This window comes from Octopus sinensis, linkage group LG28 (assembly GCF_006345805.1).
Source record: "Octopus sinensis linkage group LG28, ASM634580v1, whole genome shotgun sequence".
Classification (NCBI taxonomy): Eukaryota; Metazoa; Mollusca; class Cephalopoda; order Octopoda; family Octopodidae; genus Octopus; species Octopus sinensis.
Genome location: NC_043024.1, coordinates 6140801 through 6168730, shown reverse-complemented (window position 1 = coordinate 6168730; position 27930 = coordinate 6140801). Strand labels below are relative to the sequence as shown.

General features: G+C 38.0%; 1 protein-coding gene across 4 annotated transcripts in view; it reads right to left on the bottom strand.

Annotated features, from left to right (window-relative positions):
• LOC115225703 (aquaporin-11) overlaps positions 1–24759 on the bottom strand; it is a 40845-nt gene extending 16086 nt beyond the window's left edge. For 3 of the 4 annotated variants that reach the window (XR_005004155.1, XR_005004154.1, XM_029796627.2), the window contains exons 1-3: positions 24466–24759; positions 5206–5872; positions 1–120 (exon numbers count right to left, since the gene is read on the bottom strand). The exon at positions 1–120 is cut by the window's left edge. Coding sequence is in view for 2 of the 4 variants with exons in the window: in XM_029796627.2 (XP_029652487.1) it covers positions 1–120; positions 5206–5845 (760 nt within the window). In the remaining 2 variants the exon portion in view is untranslated. Of the gene's footprint in view, positions 121–5205; positions 5873–16685; positions 16806–24465 lie in introns of those variants that run through there. The other variant, XM_036514586.1, reaches the window with a different exon arrangement.
• Between the last annotated feature and the right edge of the window lie 3171 nt (positions 24760–27930).

Here is a 27930-nt window from a genome sequence, read left to right as displayed (position 1 = left end):
AGCCCAATATCGGTGCCAACCAATAGACCAACACATGCTGCCAAGGGGTGGTGCCTTTACATCCAAACTTCATCACCGATGCTAGTGTTGGGTTCATATACATTCCAGTATGGTGAATACCTGCAACAACAAGAGAAGATAAGAAGTTAATAATAAGGTTGATAGTTCGTTAATGAGAGCAATAAAAGGAGTCTGTGATCCATTATAAATGAATTAAAAGGCAAGTAGAGAGGGTTTTGGAAAGGCTTCTCCTGTTGCAATAGCATTTGTGGTGTATAATACTTAAGATACTTCAGGTAAATTTGCCTCTTCAATTCTCCAGAATTACATTAGAAAATAGACTCATATAGAACAGTATCCATCCTTTAATCAGAAAGATGAGAAATGCAAAAAGAATTTTAATATAGGCGCAGGAGTGGCTGTGTGGTAAGTAGCTTGCTTAACAACCACATGGTTCCGGGTACAGTCCCACTGTGTGCCATCTTGGGCAAGTGTCTTCTACTATAGCCTCGGGGTGACCAAAGCCTTGTGAGTGGATTTGGTAGACGGAAACAGAAAAAAGCCTGTTGTATATATGTATATATATATATATATATGTGTGTGTGTGTGTGTGTTTGTATGTCTGTGTTTGTCCCTCCAACATCGCTTGACAACCGATGCTGGTGTGTTTATGTCCCCTTAACTTAGCGGTTCGGCAAAAGAGACCAATGGAATAAGTACTAGCCTTCCAAAGAATAAGTTCTGGGGTCAATTTGCTCAACTAAAGGCGGTGCTCCAGCATGGTCGCAGTCAAATGACTGAAACCAGTAAAAGAGAGAAAGAGAAAATATCTAGGTCAAATGAAAGAGACTCATGAAAAAATGGCGAATGATTTGAAATAAATGAAACTCAACTAAATCTAAAATCTCAGCATAAAATATTCTCCATGACTTCTTTACTCTCTGCTGGAGTGATTCGCTTCCTGATATATTTACCCATCATGCAGTTAAAGAAAAAAGATTATTGAAGTTAATCCTTACTCATTCTGCCCTAATTTAGACATTGCGTTTTTTTGAAATTTGAAAATTCTCAAATTAGTATTGGAAAAAAAATTAACTTGGAATCTAACAAAGAAAATAATATTCATTATTAAACACCAAAAATTATCCAGATATTTTATCAGCAACCTAAATTACAATCGAGTGAGAATTGAGGAGAAATTTCTTGAAAAAACAACGACTCCATCAATTCCTAGGGATATCTGAAGAAGGAATTTTATTCCGAAATATCATATCAGACTATTGATGATTAAATAACAACGGTTCTTATAGTCCAATGTTTGTATTATAGGGCATTGTTGTGTCATTCAAAACATTTTATTCTTTACAAACAATACACAATGCTTCAAGTGAACTACAATACTCTCCATTATCTGTTACTTGGCCGTTTCAAACTCTCTCGGCTTCAAAAACAACAACTATGTTGACCAATTTTTATTCCTAAAGACGATGCAATTCTTGCAATCTAATGGTTTCAAATAATGTGGAGAAGTTTGCTTACCAACCACAAGGTTTTAGGTTCAGCCCAACTGCAATTCATGCTCAACTTGTGAGCATGAAAAAATGCTTCCAACAGTTGAGGTTTGGCAACAGGAAAGGCATCCAGCTGCAGAACGAACTCCACATGATCCATGCAAGAATGGAAACGTGGGCATTAAAACAATGAAGATGATGGTAATACACACACACACGCACGTGCGTATGAGTGATTTTCATAGTTTTCATGTATTGAAATTCACTCACGAGGTATAAGTTGGCCCAAGGGCTTCATTGAAAAACCCTTTGGTGTCGCATAAAAATTCCTAATTTTGGTATCATGTAGAAAACCACTGTGCCAGTGTCACATTTAAAAGCACTCATGCTGATGTCACATAAAAAACACCTGTGCCAGGGACACATAAAAAGGCACCTGTGTCACTGTCACATAAATAGGCACCTGTGCCAGTGTCACATAAAAAGGCACCTGTGCCAGTGTCACATAAATAGGCACCTGTGCCAGTGTCACATAAATAGGCACCTGTGCCAGTGTCACATAAAAAGGCACCTGTGCCAGTGTCACATAAAAAGGCACCTGTGCCAGTGTCACATAAAAAGGCACCTGTGTCAGTGTCACATAAAAAGGCACCTGTGCTAAGGACACATAAAAAGGCACCTGTGTCAGTGCCACATACATAGGCACCTATGCCAGTGATACGTAAAAGGCACCTGTGCCAGTGTCACATAAAAAGGCACCTGTGCCTATTCCACGTAAGGAGCACTGGTGCCGATGCCACGTGAAAGCACCCATTCCTGTGCCACATGAAATGCCCTGGTGCTGATGCTCCGTATAAAACACCTACACAGGTGCCACATAAAAGCACGCAGAACACTCTGTAAAGTGGTTGGCGTTAGGAAGGGCATCCAGCTATAGAAACTCTGCCAGAACAGACAACTGGAGCCTGGGGTTGCCTGTCAAATTGATCTGTCAAATCATCTAACCCATGCCACCATGGAAAAATAGACATTAAAAGATGATGATGATGATAGCTTCCATGAAGTGCTGAGATTGGAAACTATTGTTGTGAAACAAACCACCCAACCACACAACTGTGATGAGAATCTAAAATCTCCCTCTATTTCTTGTTTGCTGATTTCTTTTTTTTTTGTTTTATTTTCCTATGTTTTTCACCTTTGTATCATACACCAATGACCCCCATTTATTAATAAAACACCAATGACCCCATTTATTGATAAAAGGAAAAACAAGTATCGGGGTCAATCAAATATTCCCTTCACCACAGATTTCATGCTTTCTGCCTGAATCACAGACAATTGTTATTGTTGTTGTTGACATTGCTGTTTTTGTTATTCTTGTTAGGGTAGTGGTGGTGGTGCTGCTGTTGTGGTTGATCTTCTTTGTTCTTCTCCTTCCTTATTTCTTCTCCTCCTCTTCCTTCCTCTTCTTGTTATTACTGTTGTTGTTGTTGTTGTTGTTGTTGCTGCAGCTGATGGCATTGTTGCCATTGCTATTGTTGTTGTTGTTTATCAGGTTAATTATTTATCAATAAACAAACCAATTATCAACCCTCCCTGCTATCATATCTGCTCAATGAACCCAAACATTTGTTAATTTGTTTATCTATTGATTGCTTATCTAATAACTGCTTGTCTATTGATTGGGGTGAGGGGGTCAATTAGTGAAACTATCCCAGTTTTATCTCCTTTACTAATTGTTCACTTTCATCAGAACTCACCTGAGATGGCACGACAATAACAACAACAACAACGATGACAACAATTTTCACGTGTTGTCATCATCATCATCATCAATCATTCTTTTACACTTTTACTCTCTTTTACTTGTTTCAGTCATTTGACTGCGACCATGCTGGAGCACCATCTTTAGTCGAGCAAATCAACCCCAGGACTTATTCTTTGTAAGTCTAGTACATATTCTATTATTCTCTTTCACCGAACCGCTAAGTTACGGGGACGTAAACACACCAGCATCGGTTGTCAAGCGATGGTGGGAGGACAAATACAGACACACAAACATATACACACACACATATATACGATGGGCTTCTTTCAGTTTCTGTCTACTAAATCCACTCACAAGGCTTTGGTCAGCCCGAGGCTATAGTAGAAGACACTTGCCCAGGGTGCCACGCAGTGGGACTAAACCCGAAACCATGTGGTTGGTAAGCAAGCTACTTACCACACTGCCACTTCTATGCACATGGAGTGTGCATAGGGGGAGCATCATAGCCGTGTGTTGAAAGGAATTCTTGGAGGTTTGGATAATTCGCCTTTGGAAACATGGGTGGTTCATTCAACATCCTTAAACGACCTTATTAAGGGACCTTTTGAGCGGGATGGGTTACTCAACCAGAAGAAAATTCTAACTGGGCCCCACCTGCAAGGTCATGCGCTATTTATCTTGATATGAGATCACCATATCGTGCACATATCGTTGTGATGCATATGCCTAGTGTACTCTTATCAGACAGGTAGTCATGATGGGTATACTGGGCTTTGTATATTTTACCTAGTGTCACTTTGATGGCATGCACTGCTCTCTCACTCAATAATAATAATAATAATAATAATAATAATAATAATCTTTTCTACTGGAACCACAAGGCCTTAAATTTGTGGGGTGGGGACTAGTCAATTATATTGACCCCAGTGTTTCACTGGTACATAATTTATCGACCCTCAAAAAATGAAAGACAAAAATCGACTTTGGTGGAATTTGAACTCAGAATGTAGTGACGGGCAAAATACTGCTAAGCATTTCATCCAACATGCTGACGATTCTGCCAGCTTGCCGCCTTAATAATAATCTTTTCTACTATAGGCACAAGGCCTGAAATTTAGGGGAGGTCAATTAGATTGACCCCAGTACACAACAGGTACTTAATTTATCAATCCTGAAAGGATGAAAGCAAAGTCGACCTCAGTGGAATTTGGACACAGAACATAAAGATGGACGAAGTGCCGCTAAGCATTTTGCCTGGCATGCAAACAATTCTGCCTTAATAATAATAATAATAATAATAATAATGATAATGGTTTTAAATTTTGCCACAAGGGCAGAAATTTTGGGGGTGGAGATGAGTCGATTACATTGACCCCCAGTGTTCAGCTGGTATTTGATTTATCAACCCCAGAAGGATGAAATTTGAACTTAGAATATGCTGAGACCCCTTCGGTCATGACTGACCATGGGATTGCACCTAGAAAGTTACCCGCCCAGGCACAAGTCCGGGCAAGGTTGTTTATGGAAGACCAGCTGTCACCCATGCATACCATCCTCCCCTCTCCTTGTCACTGATGTTATCCAAGGGAAAGGCAAAGGGGCCGATACAGCTTGGCACCAGTGATGTTACAACTCATTTCTACAGCTGAGTGAACTGGAGCAATGTGAAATAAAGTGTCTTGCTCAAGAACACAACACATAGCCCGGTTTGGGATTCAAACTCACAACCTCACAATCGTAAGCTTGACACTCTAACCACTGAGCCATGCGCCTTCACACTTAGAATATAGTGATGTGCAAAATACCACTAAGCATTTAATCTGGTGCACTAATGATTCAGCTAGCCACCTTAATAATGATGATAATAATAATAATAATAATAATAATAATAACACAGAAAGAAAGTAGAAAACAAACTGTACATACCTAAAACGACCATTATTGGTCCAGTAAAAAGCTTTAGACACGAATCTACAGAATCATAAATGGTGATTCGACTTTGGCTTAACCAAGTCTCAAGCGCAATGGACCCTCCTTCAATGAGAAACCCCATGGCGACCGCAACATTAAGGTCACTGGCACAAGTTCTTTGAGACAGTTGCTGTGTGTGCTCTGGCATGATTTCTAAAAGCCAGATCATGTGAACGACAAGTGCAATGGCTGGAATGGCAAAGATCTGTGTGAAGACCCTGAGAAGTAAATCACTGAAAGAAATGACCTCTTTCATGTATTTCAGTACATTTGCTGGAACCGAAGGTGCTGAGTCTTTGAAAATATTCCTGAAGAGAAAAGCCATGAATCCTGACATGAGGACATAGGTGGTGTTGCCATAATAGAACCGTAGTATTCCATGTTGAAACGAAATTGTACATGACGTAATGGTGCAGAAGAAATCTGAGAGAATTGGTCGCAGCCAGATGGGAGTGAATATGGAATTGAGTTTAAATATGCCAACGTGGACTAGCAAGACGAGGGCGTAGTAGATCAGGCACTGTAGGAATGGTATGATGAAAGGAAAGATTCTTGGATTGTTCCAAGTATCTATCCAAGAACTTGGTACTTCCATTGTAGCATAGAGAAGTTTTGGAACAATCTGAAACAAGAATAAAAAATAGAGTTTGAAAATGGAACAAAAGAAACAACAAATTATAAAAGGAAATACAAAAAAAAATAGGATTTTGAAACCACAATTGTGTGGTAGGGATGATGCTTCCAAACCATATGGTTTCAGGTTCAGTCCCACCTAACTGATTGATTGAGGGACTAAACAATTCTTTTACTTGTTTTGACTGCGGCCATGCTGGATCACTGCCTTTAGTCGATGCAGTACCAAACAGTGGCTCTCATGGCTTCTGATCTTGACTGATTGGAAGTGTTATCATGTACATTGTTTTGTCTTGGTATAAAAGATGGGCTACAGCAAATATTCTGCTCAATACCACAGATTTGCTTCTCAGTTGTTTAACCATAACTAGTTGACCATGTCCCTTAGTGGCTGGCGATATATGCATCTCTGATCCCGAGCAGAAGTAGTGAGGGTAGCCATGTGTTGAGAGGAATTCTTTGGGGTTTGAATAATTTACCTTTGAAAACATGGGTGTTTTGTTGAACATCTTTAAACAATCCTTATTAAGGGACCTTTTGAGCGGGATGGGCTACTCAACCTAAAGAAAATTCTAACTGGGCCCCACCTGCAAGGTCATGCGCTGTTTATCTTGATATGAGGTCACCATGTCGCACAGATATGGTTGTGATGCATGTGCCTGGTGTACCCTTATCAGGCGGGTAGTCATGATGGGTATACTGGGCTTCGTATATTTTACCCCAGTATCACTTTGATGGTATGCACTGCTCTCACTCAATAATAATAATAATAATAATGATAATAATAATAATAATAATAATAATAATAATAAAAGAAGTGACACAGAACCAGTGTGTGTGTTTGTTATTGATGTAATGACCCTCTCAAGATACAAGATTCGTTTCAACACATTAGGTTCATACCAAGGATGTCCCAAAGCAAATACAAGAATGAAGTTGAGTTTGATTGGCCAGATGGAAGAATCTGGTGATTCATGCCTAGCCATTTGTCTGAGAGGAAGGGCACTCTCCAAGGGATGTATAATTTCTTCGTGTGTGAGTGAGCACTTGTGGGGAATCTGTGTGTAATCGTGGGTAGCTGTCTATGTATGTGTCTGTGGTAATCTGTGTATGTGTGTTTGTGGGTATCTATTTATGTGTGTGTCAATATATGTATGTATGTGACACTTTTCAAGTGATGCATAAATCTTTGTGTATGTGTGTGTTTGTGTGCATGTATGATGGAGATTGTGAATCCATTTAATAAGTCTCTTAACATATACCAGCTAAATAGAGAAGAGGGGGGAGGGGAGACAAGGGAGAGAGAAAAGAGAGAGGAGAGAGAGAGAAGGGGAAGAGAGAGAGAGTGATATATAAAAGATAGTGAGTGATTGATGTCAATAATAAATGACAAAGGAGTAATGGGGAGGAGAGGGAGGGAGGAGAGGCAATAACCAAAGCTGGTGGTGAGGGGGGGGACTGAGTGTTACTGGAGACTAAAGACCAGATGAAATGTCAGGTCTCCTGTTACACAGCTGCACACTTGGAAGAGAGAGAGAGGGACTGATGAAGCATAAAGGAGGGGGGAGGAGTGCTCAATATCGTGATAGAAGAGGAGAGAGAAAGATGGTGAGTGTTAAAGGAGAGGGGAAGCAAAAGAGTGGAGGGAAAGGGTGGAGGCACTTTCAGCAGAAATGTAAAGTCTAAGTGACCCTGAATGTAAATATGGAACAGCCTGACCTCCATCATCACCGTTATGTTAATGTCAGTCAGGCTGGTCTGCTCTAACACTAGGTGTCACTACTCACCACACTTGTTAGCTATATATATATATATATATATATATATATATATATATGAAAATATATAAGTTTGTGTATTATTGTTATAATTATATTATATTACTAGCAAAACGCCCCCCCCCCCGTCCCGTCCAATGGACGGTGCTGAGTTGTCAAACATTTAAACCAAATTTTCTCAAAACAACTTGTCCGACCGTCCCATAGGCCTCCCCTTTGAGAAACACTGATTTAACCTAAATTTGAGACACCGGCAAAAGAAGAAATAAAGATAGACTTTTTCTATTCCAAAGAAAAACGATTCTATTCCCACAAATATGTAACCGAAGAGTTTAAAGTACCAGTAATGATAAGGCTGTTGACTGGGAGAACACAAACATGGTTTAAACAGTAAGCTTGGCAGGAAAGAAACGTGCCTTTAAGCAGTACAAAAACAACAAAAAATGGAAGGTGCAGTTATGTACAGGTTGACGGAAGAAAAGCAGGACAAAAACGGCTTTATCGATTGCATTCTCATCTGGATTCAATTTTTGTAATTTTTTCAAGACTTATACACACCCTGATACCGTCGTTATCTACATATTAAATTTGAACGCAATCGGATGGAGGATGCCCAAGATCCTAGAAGACACACACAGACAGAACGGATTTTATATAATGGATTATAATGATACAAACGACAGCATTTATCCCCCTTTCTAAACACATATAATATGTATGTACCTATGAGTATGTTTGAGCGGAAATATATGTTTAGAAAGGAGGATAAATGCAGTAGTTTGTATCATTATAATCTATTATATAATATATATGTGTGTGTGTGTGGTGTGTGTGTGTGTGTGTGTGTGAAAATATATAAGTTTGTGTATAATACACAAAAAAAAAAATTTATTTAATTCGCTTTGCGGGAAGGACTGTTTCAATGTAGTCGTGTTCTGCCCTTACCTTCGAAACACGCAATGAGTCGAAACAGGGGCAGCTGAAGAAGGGGAATGTTCCTTGTGTTGTATGTCTTGTACTCTGTTTTGTCGTTGTTAAAAAAAGTCCGATTCCACGTTTTGTTTTTATGCTTTCGTTTCTCGTTGTGTTCTACGTTTTTTTTTGTGTCCTGTACCCATACATGCATGTATATATACATATAGATGTAGGTATGTACATATATGTATGTATGTATGCATGTTTTATTTATTAAGTTGTTATTATATTCCCGTCACTTAGCGGTTCGGCAAAAAGAGACCGATAGAATAAGTACTGGGCTTACAAAGAATAAGTCCCGGGGTCGATTTGCTTGACTAAAGGCGGTGCTCCAGCATGGCCGCAGTCAAATGACTGAAACAAGTGAAAGAGTAAAAGAGTATATGATTGAACGCACACGTCTTCTTCCAAGTATATATATAAAGTTAATCCAAACAAGAAAACACAGAAAAAAAGAGAAAAAAACACAGCAACGCAGGACGTGGAACAATTAAAGTATTATTGACGCATATATTTATATATACAAATTGAGATAGGGGTAATTGATATTTGATTTAGATGTATTTCTCCATTTTCTTATCTTGTATATTTATATGTGTGTGTGTGTGTGTGTGTGTGTGTGTGTGTGTGTGTGTGTGTGGATATGTGTGTATATATATATACGTTTGCATGTCTTTGTGTCTGCCCTCCACAACCACTTGCTGGTGTGTTTATGTCCCTATAACAGTTCAACAGTCAACAGAAAAGAGACTGATAGAATAAGTCGTGGGGTCAATTTGTTCAACTAAATGCAGTGCTCCAGCATGGCCACAGTCAAATGACTGAAACAAGTAAAAGAGTAAAAGAGGGTAAAAGAGATATTTCCAAATTCAAACTATGTTCGTTTGTCATTGTTGATGAAGACCAGGACATTCACATGGGAGAAGATGGGTCATGGTGCATCTGGCTGTGGTTGATTTATGCCCAGAAGGTTCTGCTGCAGGTCAAGCATTGGTCGTCTGCTGGGAATGAAGGCAATGAGTAAGCTCTGGACTTGCACAGCTCATGTTTACTTCGTGCTCCTGTCTGGAAAGTTCGTGCTGATTTATAGCAGCTTACCTTTCGACTTATTTTAGAACATGGTTGAGTCCATAAAATAGGATTTGACTTCACCTCCAAAGCTATCTTTTCGTGGAAGAAGGTTTATGTTCCTATAACCTGTTTTAAATGCTGCTGCTGATGATGATAATGATAACGATGTTGATGATGATGATGATAACGATGTTGATGATGATGACAATGACGATGTTGATGATGATGATGATATGTCCAGAGAGAAAATAAATGTGAAAAGTTGAAGCACTTGTATAAAGGATTTCATCACACACACACATGTATGTATGCATGTATGGATGTTTGTAAGTATGCATGTGTGTGTGTGTGCTTGAATGTGCTTATATGCGTATATGCATATATGTATGTAAGTGCATGTGTGTCTGTGAGTATATATGTTATATATGTGTGTGAGTATGTGTGTTTGGATGGAACAAAGAAAGAAAGAAAGAATGAATAAGTGAAAGACAGAAAGCAAGAAAGAGAGAAAGAGTGTGTGTGTGTGTATGTGCGAGTATGTGTATGACATTTGTGTAAAGAAAGAAAGAAAGAACGAGAAAGTGAAAGAAGACAAAAAGCAAGAGAGAGGGAAAGAGAGACACAGTGCGTGCGTGCGTGCGTAAAAAAAAAAAAAGACATTTGTGTCCCAGAGACGGACTCGAATAATTATAATCCAAAGCAATAAGGTCAGAGAAAGTCTTCTGTGGAGAAAATTGGGTTAAAATATCCATGAAAAGATCTCTATTATTATTATTGACCACAGCAGCAACAACAGCACCAAATGGCCACAATGGCTGCAACAGCAGCAACAACAACAACAGTTGCAGCTTTAGTATCAACAACACAATAATACAGCAACAGACAGATACACAGTGGACTACCAGATAGACATAGGCAAAAAAATAAATCAAGTGACCAAAAACAGCCACTCCTCTCCCTAGATGCATAAAGATATATTTTTCATCTTTTACTTTTTACTTGTTTCACTTATTAGATTGTGGCCATGCTGGAGTTTAATTTAGTTGTGTGAATCGACTCCAGTACTTTTTTAAGCCTGGCACTTAATTTATTGATATCTTTTGCTGAACCACTAAGTCAGGGATGTAAACACACCAACACTGGTTGTCAAAGGCCTTTGTCAGATCAACGAAGGCCATATATAATGACATTTTCTGCTCTCTGAAGTTTTGAAAAACTACAGATAGAGTGGGACCAACTTGTTTCACTCATTAGACTTTGGCCATGCTGGGGCACTGCCTTGAAGGGTTCTAATCAAACAAATTGACCCAGGACTTTTTTTTCAAAATCTAGTACTTGTTTTATCAGTGTCTTTTGCAGAATCACTAAGTTACAGGGATATAAACACACCAACACCAGTTGTCAAGCAGCAGGGGAATGAGGTCAAACAAGGACACACATACATATGTATGTGTATGTATATACATACATACATACATATGTATATATATATATAGTTAATTCAAACATGAAAACACAAAGAGAAAACACAACAACGCGAGGACGTGGAACAAATATAGTATTATTGGACGCTCAGGAAAGAAGGAGGGTTTAGCATTTCGAGCGGAGCTCTTTGTCGGAAACATAGGAGAAGGAAAGATCCAGAGAAGGGAAGACAGAGGAAAGAAAAATCGCCAGTAGTACACACGCGGTCACATTTTGAATATATATATATGTGTGTGTATATGACAACAGGCTTCTTTCAGTTTCCATCTACCAAATCTACTCACAAGGCACTGGTTGTCCTGAGGCTACAATAGAAGACACTTGCCCAAAGTGCCATGCAGTGGGACTGAACCTGAAACCATGAAGCTGGGAAGCAAGCTTCTTGCCACACATGTACCTATTTTAGGATGAGAATTCTATGATTTTTTCATTCTTTTACTTGTTTCAGTCATTTGACTGTAACCATGCTGGAGCACCACCTTGAAGGGTTTTTGTCAAATAAATTAACCCAGGATTTATTTTTGAAGCCTAATACTTATTCTATCGGTCTCTCTGCTGAACTGCAGGGACATAAACACACCAACACCAGTTGTCAAGCAGTGATGGGGGAAGGCAAATATAGACACAAAGACACACACACACACATGATGGACTTCTTTCAGTTTCCATCTGTCAAATCCACTCGCAAGGCTTTGGTCAGCCTGAAGATATAGCAGAAAACACTTACCCAAGGTGCCATGCAGTGGGACTGAACCCAGAACGGTGTGGTTGGGAAGTAAGCTTCTAACCACACAGCCATGCCTGTTCTTTTTAACTAATTCATTTTATTGTATCCCTGCTTTTGCCTAGTCCTGTGTCACAGTTTCAACTACAACAGTTTCATGGTCATTGAACATTATTTTCTTTTATAAATAGTTTTAGTCACACTTGGTTACTTTCACATTTCAGTCCATTCCAGTGATGACTACTTTATAAGATAAGAACTATGTCATTGATATAGCTTAAATAACTTAATCCTTTCCCTTATACAGTTGAACTTCTGTTTATGAACTTAATACATTCCTGAAGGCCATTTATCACCTGAAATGTTCATAAACCAAAACTAATTTTCCCGTAAAATGCCTAACAGTGTGAATTGGGACTGATTTTGAAATTACATTTTATTTATATCACAATTCATGTTTTGAAAGAATATCTGAGGAAACCTTTTTTCTATCATACCGTGCTTCCCCAAAAATAAGACCTGGTCTTATTTTAATTTTGCATCCAAAAAACTAGGGTTTATTTTCGGGAGATGCCTTATATTTTTGTGGAAAAGTCCAAGAAAGACAAACAAGTCTCATGTCCTTGTGTAAAAGGGAAAAATTGTAAAAAGAAAGCCGTGTTTTTAGTTATCAAAAGTTTATTTGCTTATAGTTTTTAGTCAAGTACAAACATTTCGTCCTCTTCTGGAACATTGTTATAAATCATCAAACCCCGAACTTCAGACAGAATTTCTTGTAGAATCATGGACCCCAGTCTCTCATGTTTGGCAATATAACTTTTCCTTAAAGGTGGTGAGCTGGCAGAAATGTTAGCATGCCAGGCAAAATGCTTAGTGGTATTTCGTCTGTCATTATGTTCTGAAAATAAATCAGGACGGCCTTCAACTTTTTCCAAGCAAGGACATTTTTATTCAGCACCAATGGTTCTCTACTAGGGGTCCATATGGCCATTAGGGGTCCATAGAGCCCTTAGAGATCCGTATAAGATTTTGTTGATGTGCAATAAATTGCTTATATGTCTGCAGTACACAAACTATTTTAAAAGTTCCTAATAATATTCAATTATAAAAATATGAATAGGACCTTTTTTTTTAACATCGAGTGGCTATAGGGGACCAATAGAGCAAAAAGGAATCAAAGGTGTCCATAGCCAAAAAATGGTTGGAGAAACACTGCTCTCACAAAAGCATGCATACGGGTCGACTAGATGCAGTGGTTCTTAACTGGAGTCCTTAGGGCCCTTGAGGGATTCCACATAAGATTTTGTATCAAATGTTTAGTTCTAATTCTACAATATACAAAATATTTTAACAATTTCTTTTATACAATTCCTAATAATATTTAATTATATTATAATATTTAATTATAATATGAGTAATTTATTTGAATATTTAATTATAATATTTAAGTATAGAAATATAATAGGACTTTCTCAAACACCAAATGGGTATGAGGAGTCCACCCGAGTGAAATAGAAATCAAAGGGACCCAAATGGTTGAGAATCACTGTTTTTATACCCCTTTTATTTAAAACTCAAGCTGACAGAATTATTAACCTGTCAAACAAAATGTTGCCGTCCAATGACTGAAACAAGTGAAAGACAAAAGATTTAATTTACATCATAAGAATTTGTAAACTTAAATTGATATAAAACAAATCAGGACAACCTTTTTTCAAGTTATGTTACTTTTTAAACATAATGTCCAACTTGCTATTATATATAGCTTTATCTACTTCAAGTTCCACCATTAAAAACAATTTATTATCTATATTCCTTTTTAGTTTCATCTCAGATAAGGTTTTCAAAGATACCTTCCAGTAAAGTATTTAAAAAGCCTGGATGGATTAGATCCCCTTCTTTTACTCTTCTTTCAATACAGATCTTTCCTCCTTCAGGATAAAGTCTTATAGATGACGTTTGTCAGCTATTGATTCTCCAGATAATCTCTACACACGCTTAATGTATTACGAAGTCAATTAAAAGACCCTAAGCACAGCTGAGGTTTCAATACAACTGAATACTTTCTTACAATCAATAAATCACAAACATATGCAGAGTCTCAAGGAAACAATAAGTGATTGAGGCTTTTGTGATTAGTTAGGCTTGAGAAGACATGTCAGGCTAAGTGAAACTGTAAGCCTGGCCAGTGTCAGAGGCACATAAAAGGCATGCACGCCCATGGCACCTGTGCCGGTGATGTGCAAAAAAGCACCTGTACTGGTGATACGTAAAAGGTACCGGTGACACATAAAAGATATACATACCAGTGGCACGTAAAAGGTACCTGTGGAAGTGACATATAAAAGGCACTTGTGCCAGAGACACATAAAAGGCACTGGTTGCACATAAAAGACATTTGTGCCAGTGACACTTAAAAGGTACCCATGCTGGTGACATGTAAAAGGCATGGGTGACACATACAAGGTGCCAGTGACACATAAAAGGCACTGGTGACACGTAAAAGGCACCTTTGTTGATGACACATCAAAGGCACTCTGTGGAGTGGTTGGCATTAGGAAGTTTGGTGAGTATCAAATAGGAAATTTCGGTTGTGTACACAGAGAAAACCAACACTAAAAGTATTTAGTGCCTAAAGTGCTGGTCCAAATCACGTGTTCCTTTGAATAGTATGTTGTTGGTATAGTGTAGGGTGTCCGACAAGTTGTAAATTTCTTTCGTGTATAACAATCAGATGAATAATAACAGACGATGGATAATTATCAGCTCGTAACAACTGTTTGTTACGTATAATTTTTAATTGAAGGATGAGAACATTACTTCATTCTGAAAAACCATAATGTTCAGATGGAGAGTAATTTAACAAACAAAAGAATATCTCAAGAGTACAGCAGGGACGTGGCTGAAGTCTGCCAAGGCCAACTGTGAAATGGGAGCAGTGACCAACAAAGTTGGCCATTGAGGTCAAGGATACAGTTTGCAAGAGTGTCTAGTATGGTATCTGATGTCAGCAGTTTGGGTGAGAGAGGAATTAGCAAGATTGGTCCTTAGGCTGGAGTGGGGTGATACTTTATTATAGTAGGCTTAGTGCAATGGGAAGTAAGGAGAGGTCCTACTATAAATTAAGGATAACGGAAGAAAGAGTAAATAAAGCAAAAGTAAGGGTGAAGCAAAATAAAAGCATACAAGCCAATTATGGTTTAGGATTCACTACCTAAGGCTAAAGAACAAAAGGAAGGGGGCAAAGATACACAGAATTTTGGGGTATTCTGTGGATATTGGTTCAAAGTTGGGGGAGGGTACGAAGGTAAGTGAATCAATAAGATCTAACTTTTATGGAATTGTAGTGTTAGTAAAAGTAAAGTACAGTTTATTATTAAGGTGTTACACCTAGTACGGAGTAAAAGGAAATACCAGATGAGTAATGTTCTCATTCTTCTATTAAAAATGATATGTATGAAACAGCTGTAATGACCAGATAATTATCTACCCTATATTATTATTTGAGTATATATATATATATATATATATAAATATATAGATCGTTAGCCACTACACACATTTTTTTCTCTCCTTGTTTTTTCCGTGTCCCTTTCTGTAGAAGAGCATAGGCTCGAAAAGTAAAAAAACTTTTTCTATTCCTGAGCGTTATACTAATACATCTGTTTGTTTTGTACACCACCTGTCTTCATCTTTTGTTTTTTTCGTAAGCTATATATATATATATATATATATATATATATATATATAGAGAGAGAGAGAGAGAGAGAGAGAGAGATAATTAAGAAAAGAAAATGGAGAGTTAATGGTTAATAATTAATTTATTAACATATTGATAATCATTCCTGCAATTGTTTCAATTTGTACTCAGTTAATAAACCACGAATTTATGTAATAAATTTGCATTTATAAGTTGTGAAGAAAATATTTCCAGGGAAATATTAGACATTAAAGAATTGCAAGGTGAACAATTTGTTCCTTCCAACATTCATCATCATCATCATCAAGTATATGTGTGTGTGTAGATAGAGAGACAGAGACAGATGGACAGAGAGGCTGACAGGTAGATAGACAGAGGGACAGACAAAGTGATACAAAGATATACAGATAGTGAGATGAAGACAGAGAGACAGACACACTTATGGAGAGACAGCCAGAGAAATAAACAGACACACAGACAGATATACAGGGAGACAGACAGACAGACAGATACACACAAACATAGACACACACAGCTATTATAAACTCAAAATAAGAACATTTATCATTTATACTTCCTGTACGAATGAATACACGTTGTTTCTATGACACATTCAAACACACACATGTATACACACAAACAAACAAACCCACACACATACACACACACAGAGAACACAAGCACACATACACACGCACAATACTTTCACACAAATACACACACAAATACAAACAATACTTTCACAAGCACACATACACACACACTACTTTCACAAAAACACACACAAGCAAACATACGCATACAATACTTTCAAGGAAACACACACACAAACACTAACATGCACACAAACACACACACACACAGACTAGAAAAGACAGTTTTAGAATCCGTGTGTGTTTGTATTCTAACAGTACATCTGACCGACATCATTCAGCTGGCATCAGGACAGAATTGGAACCAGATTTACACTAAAAAGACAAAATCTTTCTTTAAAAATGGAAAATAAGACCAAAAATGGATGAAAAATAAAAAATGGGAAACCAGGAATGGAAGAAAATGTTAGACTTACAAGAAACTGGAGGAAATTTTGGTGGCACCGAGAGAAATATTGTTACGTATCCAAGTTTTTGATGAAGAAGGAGAAAAATGTAGAAAGTAGGGCGTCAGCATGTTTATTGAGAGAGAGAGGGAGAGAGAAAGAGGGAGAGAAGCACCATATCAGTTTACTTAACTCTTCGTCACACAAGAGAAAACCACATAGATGATGTAGTATGTGTGTATGTAGTGTGTAGTATGTGTGCATGTGTAGTATGTAGTATATGTGTGTGTGTAGTGTGTGATAAGTGTGCATGTAGTATGTGTGTGTGTGTGTGTGTGTGTGTGTAGTATATGTGTGTGTGTAGTATGTGTGTGTGTGTGTCAGTGCACACACACACAAATATATTTGTGTACATATGGAAATGATTAAAATATTAAAATATTTTTTTCCAAAATATTATATATTTACATATACATATTATACATATACAAACATGTATATATATATGTGCATGTGTGTGTGTGTATATATATATATATATACACATAAAATTATATATTTAATGTGCATGTGTGTATATATATATATATATGTATATATACATATATATACATATATATACACACACATAAAATTATATATGTAATGAGCATGTGTATATGTGTGTGTATATATATATATATATATTTGTTTAATCGTTTCAGCCATGTAGCTGCGGTCATGCTGGAGCACCACTGTGGCAAAAGTATTAAATCTCACTAAGATTTGAACTCGGATCACTGGATTCAAAGTTCTGAGTGCTAAATCATGGAATGATATGCCACAAACTCTGTGATCTCGGCATAGCTGGAAAACTTGGAGAGTGGTTACATGACTTTCTGAAAGATAGAAGTCAGGCAGTAGTGGCCAATGGTACCACCTCAATGAAAGCACAAATAGTGAGCGGTGTTCCACAGGGCACTGTCTTGGGACCACTGCTTTTCATAGTGACCCTCTTAGATATGACCTCAAATGGCCAGATAGCCACCCTTACTAGCTATGCAGACGATACGAAAATCTTGCAGAAAATACAGAACCCCAGCGATGTTGCACATCTGTAGGAGGAGTTGGACTCAATTTACAGATGGGCTGAGGTTAATAATATACAGTTTAATGCTGAAAAATTCCAAGATAGACGAAATAGCACTAAGCATTTTGCCCGACGTGCAAACAATTCCGCCAGCTTGCTGCCTTGAAATAAATTATTCTATTCTATTATTCTTTTTCAGGCACAAGGCCTGAAATTTTGGGAGATGGGGGTGAGGCAGTCGATTAGATCAACTCCAGTATGCAACTGGTACATAATTTATCAACCCCAAAATGATGAAAAGCAAAGTTGACCTCGGTGGAATTTGAACTCAGAACATAAAAACAGACGAAATACTGCTAAGCATTTTGCCTGGCATGCTCACAAACAAGGGGACAAACAAGGACAGACAAACGGATTAAGTCGATTACATTGACCCCAGTGCGTAACTGGTACTTATTTAATTGACCCTGAAAGGATGAAAGGCAAAGTCAACCTCGACGGAATTCGAGCTCAGAACGTAGCGGCAGACAAAATACTGCTAAGCATTTCGCCCAGCCTGCTAACGGTTCTGCCAGCTCATTGCCCTAAGTCTGCTGCAGCCTAGGGCTAACCAAAGCTTTGTGAGTGAATTTGGTAAACGGAAACTGAAAGAAGCCTATCAAAAAGGCAAAAGCAAAAAAAAGATTATAAGCCCTGAACATTTTTTCTCCTTAAAGGAAATGTTTCCCTCCCTTCTGCTTCTTAGCAACCGTAGGGGGCAGCATCAACAGTCGCCAGTCAAATTTCTCACGTATTTACTCTTTTACTTATTTCAGTCTATTGACTGCGGCCATGCTGGAGCACCGTCTTTAGTCAAACAAATTACCCCCAAGACTTATTCTTTGTAAGCCTAATACTTATTCTATCGGTCTCTTTTGCCGAACCACTAAGTTACGGGGACGTAAACATGCCAACATCGGTTGTCAAGTGATGGCTGGAGGACAAACACAGACACAAACACACACACACACACACACACAGGTATATACGATGGGCTTCTTTCAGTTTCTGTCAACCAAATCCACTCACAAGGTTTTGGTCAACCCAGGGGCTATAGAAGATACTTGCCCAATGTGTCATGCATTGGGACCGAGCCTGGAACCATGTTGTTGGGAAGCATACTCCTTACGACACAGCCACTCCTGTGCCTATATATATATATATATATATATGGGTGTGTGCGTGTGTGTGTATATACTCTTGTTTTTTACTCTTTTACTTGTTCCAGTCTTATTCTTTGGAAGTCTAGTACTTATTCTATCGGTCCCTTTTGCTGAACTGCTAAGTTACGAGGACGTAAACACACTAGCATCGGTTGTCAAGCGATGTTGGGGGGACAAACACAGATACACACACACATATATACACACACATACACATATATACATATTATATACCTATTATATACATTACATTATTCTTGTAATTTACTTAATCTTTACTTTTTAATTGTTATTTTAATTTTAAGTTTTCTATTATATGTAATTTTCTAGATGGTGTAATTTAATTATTCATTTTGAATTGATAAAAGGTGGGTTTTTTCTAATATTTTATATATATTATATTGTGTGGAATTTGATTTAGTATTTCTAAATTGAATTCTTTTTCCTTGTAAGTTTGGATTTTATTCCCTCAAATAATAATTATATATATACATATATACGACAGGCTTCTTTCAGTTTCCGTCTACCAAATCCACTCACAAGACTTTGATAGGCCCAAGGCTATAGAAGAAGACACTTGCCCAAGGTGTCATGCAGTGGGAATGAATCCGGAACCATGTGGTTGGTAAGCAAGCTACTTACCACACAGCCACTCCTGCGCCTATAATGTATATGTATGTATATATATATATATATATATATATATGTATGTATGTATATATATATTCTTTTTTTTTTTAGATTTTTTTTTACTTGTTTCAGTCATTGACTGCAGCCATGCTAGAGTACCATCTTGAAAGGGTTTAATCAAACACATTGACCCCAAGACCTATTTTTTAAGCCTACTACTTATGCTATCAGTCTCTTTCTTCCCAAACCACTAAGTTACAGGGATGTAACACCGGTCATCAAGTGGTGATGTAGGGACAAACAGACACACAATGACTCACACACAGAGTAGAACGTCACAACACACAAGCACCGTTGTATGAGTAATTAGCTCTATGAGTCAAGGCTTGTGCAAATGTTTGTCTTGAAGCATGAATAGAAATCCACAGAATGAGTGAGTTTCATATAAGCAACCACTATTCGCTGCAGCCTCTGCTCGCTCAGTTCACATGTTTATCTCATTGTGGCAGCATCCCTGTTGAGTTTTACCCAGTGTTCCTTTTTTAATTTTGTGCATTTTTTGCGGTTGTTTTATAATAATTAGTTGTGCTAGCCATGGCCCCTAAGAAGGTGAGTGCAAAGGGCAGTGATGAGAAGAAGGAAAAGCTGGTTACGATAGAATTGAAGAAGGAAATCATTGATAAACATGGGAGAGGAGTGTGTGTAGTGGTGGATATAGCATGTCAATATGACGGAAGCACGTTGACAATCTGTACCATCCTGAAAAAAAGGATGAGATCAAAACCATTACAACAGCAAAGTGTGTCTGCAGGAGAGCCTGCAGACACACTTTGCTCTCCAAGCAATGCACATCTGTCTATAAAGTGATGGAAACTGAAAGAAGCTCATCATGTGTGTGTGTGTCGTTATATATGCTTGTTGTCCCACAACCACCACCACCACCTGACAACCGGTATTAGTTTGATTATGTCCCCGTAATTAGAAGTTCGGCAAAAGGAAGGGATAAAGTAAGTCCTGGGGTCAATTCGTTCAGCTAAAAGTCTGTGAGGCAGTGCTCTAGCATGGCCACATTCTATTGACTAAAACAAATAAACGATAATATATATATACTCTTTTACTTGTTTCAGTCCTTTGACTGTGGCCATGCTGGAGCACCGCCTTTTAGTCGAGCAAATCGACCCCAGGACTGAACCCAGAACCATGTGGTAGCTACTTACCACACAGCCACTCCTGCGCCTATATATATATATATATATATATATATATATATATATAGAGAGAGAGAGAGAGAGAGAGAGAGAGAGAGAGAGAGAGAGAGAGAGAGAGGGGGGGAGGGGGAGGGAGGCGTTCCTATACAATAGCGTCAGAAATTATCCAAAACACCAAAAATTAGTTTCTTTGGATATGCATGTTTTTTAACATCGTAAATTACGACCCTGAAAACAAAACATTTTTTTTTTAATTGATATCTTACCCTACCCCTTCCTCACCAAAATTTTTGATAAATTTCTGTAATTTTTCAATTTTGAGTGATTTCCGAAAAAAGTTTTTATTCAGATGTGTTATAAACATCTTCAAAATCATAAGTCTGTAAAAATACATTATACGGGAGATGAAAGAAAATCAAAGTGTGAAAACTTAGTGTGGTAGGTGAAAATCACTCACACCTTTCATTTATTTATTTATTTATTGCAGAGTCGTAATCTATTCTGCTTGGAATATATTAGAAACAAAGAAATTACAGATTTCGCTACAGTTGATAAATCAGACGCTATTCTCCCGGAATGTCTTTAAATTCTTTTTTGTGTATATGTGTGTGTGAGAGAGGGGGAGACAGAAAGAAAGAAACAAAGAAAGAAAGGAGGATATACAATGAGAGAGAGAGAGAAAGAGAGAGAGTTCTTTTGTCACGATCAGTCTCGATAATTATAAACTTGACGTGTTTTGAACAATCATCTCATTAGTTTGTAAACAGAAGTATAAATGGGGGTTGTTTGAGCGTGCGTGTCTAGTTATAATAAAAATAAATTCACTATACAGGGAAGAAATTACTCGATCCCTTTTTTGCGTGACTTAGTCCGAAGGAGAGCAGGTCGAAACTTTGAAAGCACTGTCACCCGCTCAACTGGTAAAAATATTGGGTTGTCCGGAAAGTTCGTACCGATTTTTAAAGGAAAGAAAAAGGTCAATAAATACTTGCCATTACATTTTTAATCAACCAAGTATGAACCATTTTGTTGCACAATGCATCTCCATCTTTCCTTTAACTCGAAAATACCCTCTTCCCTGAATTGAGGTGGTTTCATAGCAAGAATTTTTACCTCATCCAAGCAATTTAAATTTTTACCCTTAAGACTATTCTGCAGAGACCTGAATAAGTGGAAATCCGAAGGAGCAATATCTGGTGAATATGGAGGGTGGGGTAACACATCCCAGCCGAGCTGCAGCAATTTTTGTCTGGTTCCCAAACCATCAAGTACCGAAAATGAACTTTCTTATCTTCCATTTTAAAGGGTTACAGAATTAACACAGGTTATAGGAACATAAATCTTCTTCCACGAAAAGATAGCTTAAACTGTGCTCTAAATGGAGGTGTAGTCAAATCCTATTTTATGGACTCAAACATGTTCTAAAATAAGTCAAAAGGTAAGCTACTATAAATCGGCACGAACTTTCTGGACAACCCAAAATAATAAATACGGGCAATCTTTCAGCTTTAGCAGTAGATGCCATACTAAATACCTATGTATGTACGTACGAACACACACACACACACATAGGTGTGAGCACATGAATGTTTTCATCACAAACTGTCCGACGAATGGAAATGTGAAACTAAGTAACATGTTCTGTGATAATTATGCTGTTTTAATAAAAAAGTATGTTTGTGTACGAAAGGGTAGTGCAGAGTTCCTGGTTTGGGTAAAAGAAAATACAGGAGGATCAGTTATTGATGATTTTATTCAACATCTTCCCCTCTCGGATTTAAACACTTGTTGCAGTGGTCCTTCAGTTTTTTCTAAGCCTTACTCTTTTACTGGTTTCAGTCATTTGACTGCGGCCATGCTGGAGCACCACATTTAGTCGAGCAAATCGACCCCAGGACTTATTCTTTGTAAGCCTAGTATTTATTCTATCGATCACTTTTGCTGAACAGCTAAGTTACGGGAACGTAAACACCAGCATCGGTTGTCAAGCGATGTTGGGGAGACAAACACAGACACACAAACATATACTCACACACAAACACACACACACACACACACATATATATATATATATATTAATAATAATAATAATAATAATATGACAACAAAAGAATGAATGAGACCTCGATATTAAGTAAAATAGAGGAATTTACCTATAAATAACTGATGAGATGCCGGAGCAGACTTCATCTCCGGTATGCGAAACTGAGTTTAATTATGACAACCAACTAATTGTCACACACACACACACACACACATATATATGTGTATATATATATATATATATAATATATATATTAATGGGGAAGGCCGGTTTATGGAATTACCCTGGGTTTTTTGTCCAGAAAGGGTTTAGCTGTATGGCGTATCTTCAGACCCCAACACCTAAGACTTACAGGGAAATCCCTTAAAAATATACTTTCTCATTTAAAATACACACTGCTCTTACATCTTAGACCAGTGGTTTTCAACCAGGGTTCCGCCAGTACAGTGCAGGGGTTCCGCAAGAAGTTACAAAACTGCTAAAATCGGCAGTAATTTTTAAGTCTCCTGTGCAGATATGTGTGCATAAGACTATTAAATTATTGCACAGGGGTTCCTCGAGCCAGTGGAATGTTTCCTTGGGGTTCCGCTCCAGCAAAAAGTTTGAAAAGCACTGTCTTAGAGTGTGCCTCTTCTCCGGAACCTAACGGTATGTCTTTCTACTCCTCTGGCGAGATTTTGCCCAATACAATGTTTTAATTACTGGAATTTAATTATTTTGGGCAAAATCGAAACAACTATAAGAGAACATGTTGATTTTTTGCAGTGGAGTTGCTGTGTAGTAAGTAGTTTGCTTACCAACCACATGGTCCCGGGTTCAGTCCCATTGCGTGGCACCTTGGGCAAGTGTCTTCTACTATAGCTTCGGGTCGACCAAAGCCTTATGAGTGGATTTGGTAGACAGAAACTGAAAGAAGCCCGTCGTGTATATATATGTGTGTGTTTGCCCCCCACCCCAACATAGCTTCACAACCGATGCTGGTGTGTTTACGTCCCCGTAACTTAGCGGTTCGGCAAAAACGACCGATAGAATAAGTACTAGGCTTACAAAGAATAAGTCCTGGGGTTGATTTGCTTGACTAAAGGCAGTGCACCAGCATGGCCGCAGTCAAATGACTGAAACACGTAAAAAGACTAAAGAGTATATATATATATATATATATATATATATATATATAGATATATATATAGAGAGAGAGAGAGAGAGAGAGAGAGAGAGAGAGAGAGAGAGTGGTGATAAATATTACTTCTCCATATATATTTAGTACTTTCATATCTCAGAGATTTCCTAACTTTGCTTGTTGTGTGTGTGTGTGTGTCTTTGTGTCTGTCGCTAACCACCACTTGATAAACGGTGTTGGTGTGCTTACGTCCTCATAACAAGCAGTTCGGCAAAAAAGCTGACCGATAGAAACAAACACCAGGTTATAAACACATCCAACTGCAAGTATCTTCTCCTAAAGTCCTGGGTCGATTTGTTTGACTAAAAGCTTTCAGAGCGATGCCCCAGCGTGGTCGCGGAGAAATGACTGAAACAAGTAAAAGATCATTTAACATACTTTTGTTTTGTTTTTTCCATGAGAGGGAGAGAGATGCAGAGACGGACACAGTGATTCATACATTTTAAATATCTTATATGAATATAGTAAAATAAATACCTAAGAATTTTCCATCAGTTACCAAGAGTGATGCTGTCATGTGTAATAAGCATTTGGTCGTTCCTTAATCAGCTGGAATCGTGGTGGCTGCATTATTAAAGACTATTTCACCCGACTTATGTCGTCGGGTCGGGTTTTATAGTCGTTTTACTATGTGACTGAATTCGCTGTTCTCTCTCTCTCTCTCTCTCTCTCGCACTTTGATAACATTTGAATGGAGCGGATTTTATCTTCTCCTTTCTCTTCCTCCACCCCAGGAATACACACACACACACTAACACTACCACCACCTCCTCTCTCTCTCTCTCTCTCTCTCCCTACCCATCTCTCTCTCTTTCCCTCCTCTCTCTCCCTTCTCCTATATATCTCTCTCTTTCCCGCCTCTCTCTCCCTCTCTCCCTACCCATCTCTCTCTCTCTTTCCCTCCTCTCTCTCTCCCTCTCTCCCTCCCTACCCATCTCTGTCTCTTTTCCTCCTCTCTCTCTCCTTCCCCTCTATCTCCCTTTCCCTATCTCTCTCTTTCTCTCTCTTTATATACATAATATATAAACACGTAGTAGCGCTCAAATGTACATATAAAATTCAAGCGTGTATACACACACATACACGCACACACACACACATGCACACACACACACGCACGCACACACACACACACATGCACACACACCCACGCACGCACACACACGCACACAGCGGCGGAAATCTGGCTTAGCACCCCATATAACCCCTCATAACTTTTTTTATTTTGGGAAATTTGCGAATTTGTGTTCTACAAACGGAAATTCCTACCATTATGAAAGAAAAAAATATAATACATGTATGTTTGTTTTCAAGTTTTCTCCTCTCCGACTTCCGCCTTCTCCTCCCTATCTCTATGTATATATATGTGTATACATCCGTGCATACATACATATGCACACACACACACACACACATATACATACATACATACATACATACATATCAATGATTTTTTTCTGTCTCTTATCGTGCTTTCTCCTTCTTTCCCTTTTCTCCTCCTCTCCTCTCTCTCTTTTCTCTCCTTCCCTGTCACCCTTCCTTTCTCTCTCTCTCTCTCTCTCTCTCAACTAATAAACAAGGGTTTTACTATTTCCCATGAAAGAATTATTAATTGTATCTTTTCTTTTCTTTTCTTTTTTACTTGGAATTTTGAAGATTTTCATTAACTTTCTCAGTAAAAATACTTTCAAAATATAGACAAACAGACAGACAGACAGATAGATGGATAGATAGATAGATAGATAGATAGATAGATAGATAGATAGATAGATAGATAGATAGATATTGTCGTCGTCGTCACCGTGGTTTTCATCATCATCGTCATCATCATCATCATTTGCTCACAACATCATAAGCGGAAAGTGTAACCTCTCGAAAGAGCTGTTCTTCACTCCTGCTCCAGAGCGTCGGCTGCGGGGTGAGTCCTCTATCTGCGATGATTTCATCTCAATCGAAGGAGAGGGGCTTTCTCCGTCCGGGTTGCGGATCCATGGAATAAGCTGCCGGACAAGATAGTGAAGATGCCGATGACCGCTCGGTTCAAAGTCTCCCTTGACCAGAAATGGCCTGAACTCTTTGCATGAACACTCTACCTGTACATAACTTCATGACCCCTACATGGCCTTGCTTTTTGCTTTTTGAGCCAAAAAATGAACTTAACTTAACTTAACTAACATTCGTTTCCCAAGCTGGCATGGGTTGGACGGTTTCACAAGGAGCTCGCAAGTTGGAGAGCTACACCAGGTTCCAGTTGTCTGTTTTGGCCATGGCTTCTATGGCTGGATCCCCTTCCTAACACCAACCAATTTACAGAGTGTACTGGGTGCTTTTTATGTGGCAGTATGGCAGCCTTTTATATACATACACATATACACACACACATACATATACATACACACTCACACACACACACACACACACACACACACACACACACACACACACACACACACACATATATATATATATAATCTGTTCTGTCTGAGTGTGTGTGTGTTTCTAGGATCAAATTTTATATGTCGATACCGACGGTATCAGGGCATGTATAAGTCTTGAAAAAATTACAAAAATTGATTCCAGATGAGAATGCAATCGATAAAGCCGTGGGAACATGCATTTGTACGCACAAGAAAATCAGCTGTTGCGATCGATACTATGCATATGCGAGAAAAATGCATGTGCAGTTTGTGCAAAAAAAGCCAGCTGGCTCGAAATAATGCCACAAAATGGGATGGTCGGACAAGTTGTTTTGAGAAAATTTGGTTTAAATGTTGACAATTCAGCACCATCCATTGGACGTGGGAGCATTTTACTTGTGTATATATATATATAATATATATATATATTATATATATATATATATATATATATATATATATGTATATATATATACAGTTGCAGCGTGGAAGGTGTTTATAACTCATTTAAGAACACACAAGATTCACTTCAACATTTAAATTTAATTTGTCAAAATATTCTCGTACCTTTGAGACTGACCTATTCACTGACAAAACTTCGTGCTGTAGTATGTCAGCGAACAGGTCGCGGTCTCAAAGCAACGAAAATATTTTGACAAATTAAATTTAAATGTTGAATTGAATCTAACGGTTTTTGTGCGTTTCTTAAATGACTTATAAACACCTTCTACGCTGCAATTGCTTTCATTCCAGCACACGGTCTCAGATCAGGTCACTCGCTATGCAAGTACATCTCCGTAAATATATATATATATATCTGAACATGGTGGATGCCAGTGACCTCTGACTGGCTCTCGTGCCAGTGGCATGTAAAAAGCACCATCCAAACATGGCTTCAATTTTAGTGTTTAACCGTAATGTTATTGCTTTTACCCCTGTTATTTAAATTTACCTGCCCATAATAGTCAAATTTGCATTTGTGTAACATTCTCCGTTTTCCTTCCATCCTTGTTTTTGTATACATTCACTGCTTTCTTCCAAGGAATCTAATGCTCTTAGCTTAGTTTTTCCTTGGGGCTGGCCAGATTGGAGCAATCGCGAGTATAACCAGTTGAAATTGCAAAGATAATCTGAGACTCGACTGAGGAAAGAAAACTTCAAATGACCCCTCCTTGTTTTCTTTGTATCGTTTATCTGGATGTTTTGTTGTCCCATTTTTGTATCACCTAACTGTCCGAATGTTTTGCGTTCTTGTCCCAGTTTGTATTTTATACATACATATATATATATATATATTTATAAAACATTGATCATAGAACAAACATTAAATTCGAGTCAGCGACTTCAAATAACACCACACCTCCAAACAATTGATCTTACATAAATGTTACCATGGCCTTTAACATATAAAGAATACATATGTAAAACACAGTAGGTAAAAAATATATATGCAAATAAAAGTACAGATATATAGAACAGAAAGAAGGTATATACAATCGACTAAAAATTCTAAAGCATGTCATGC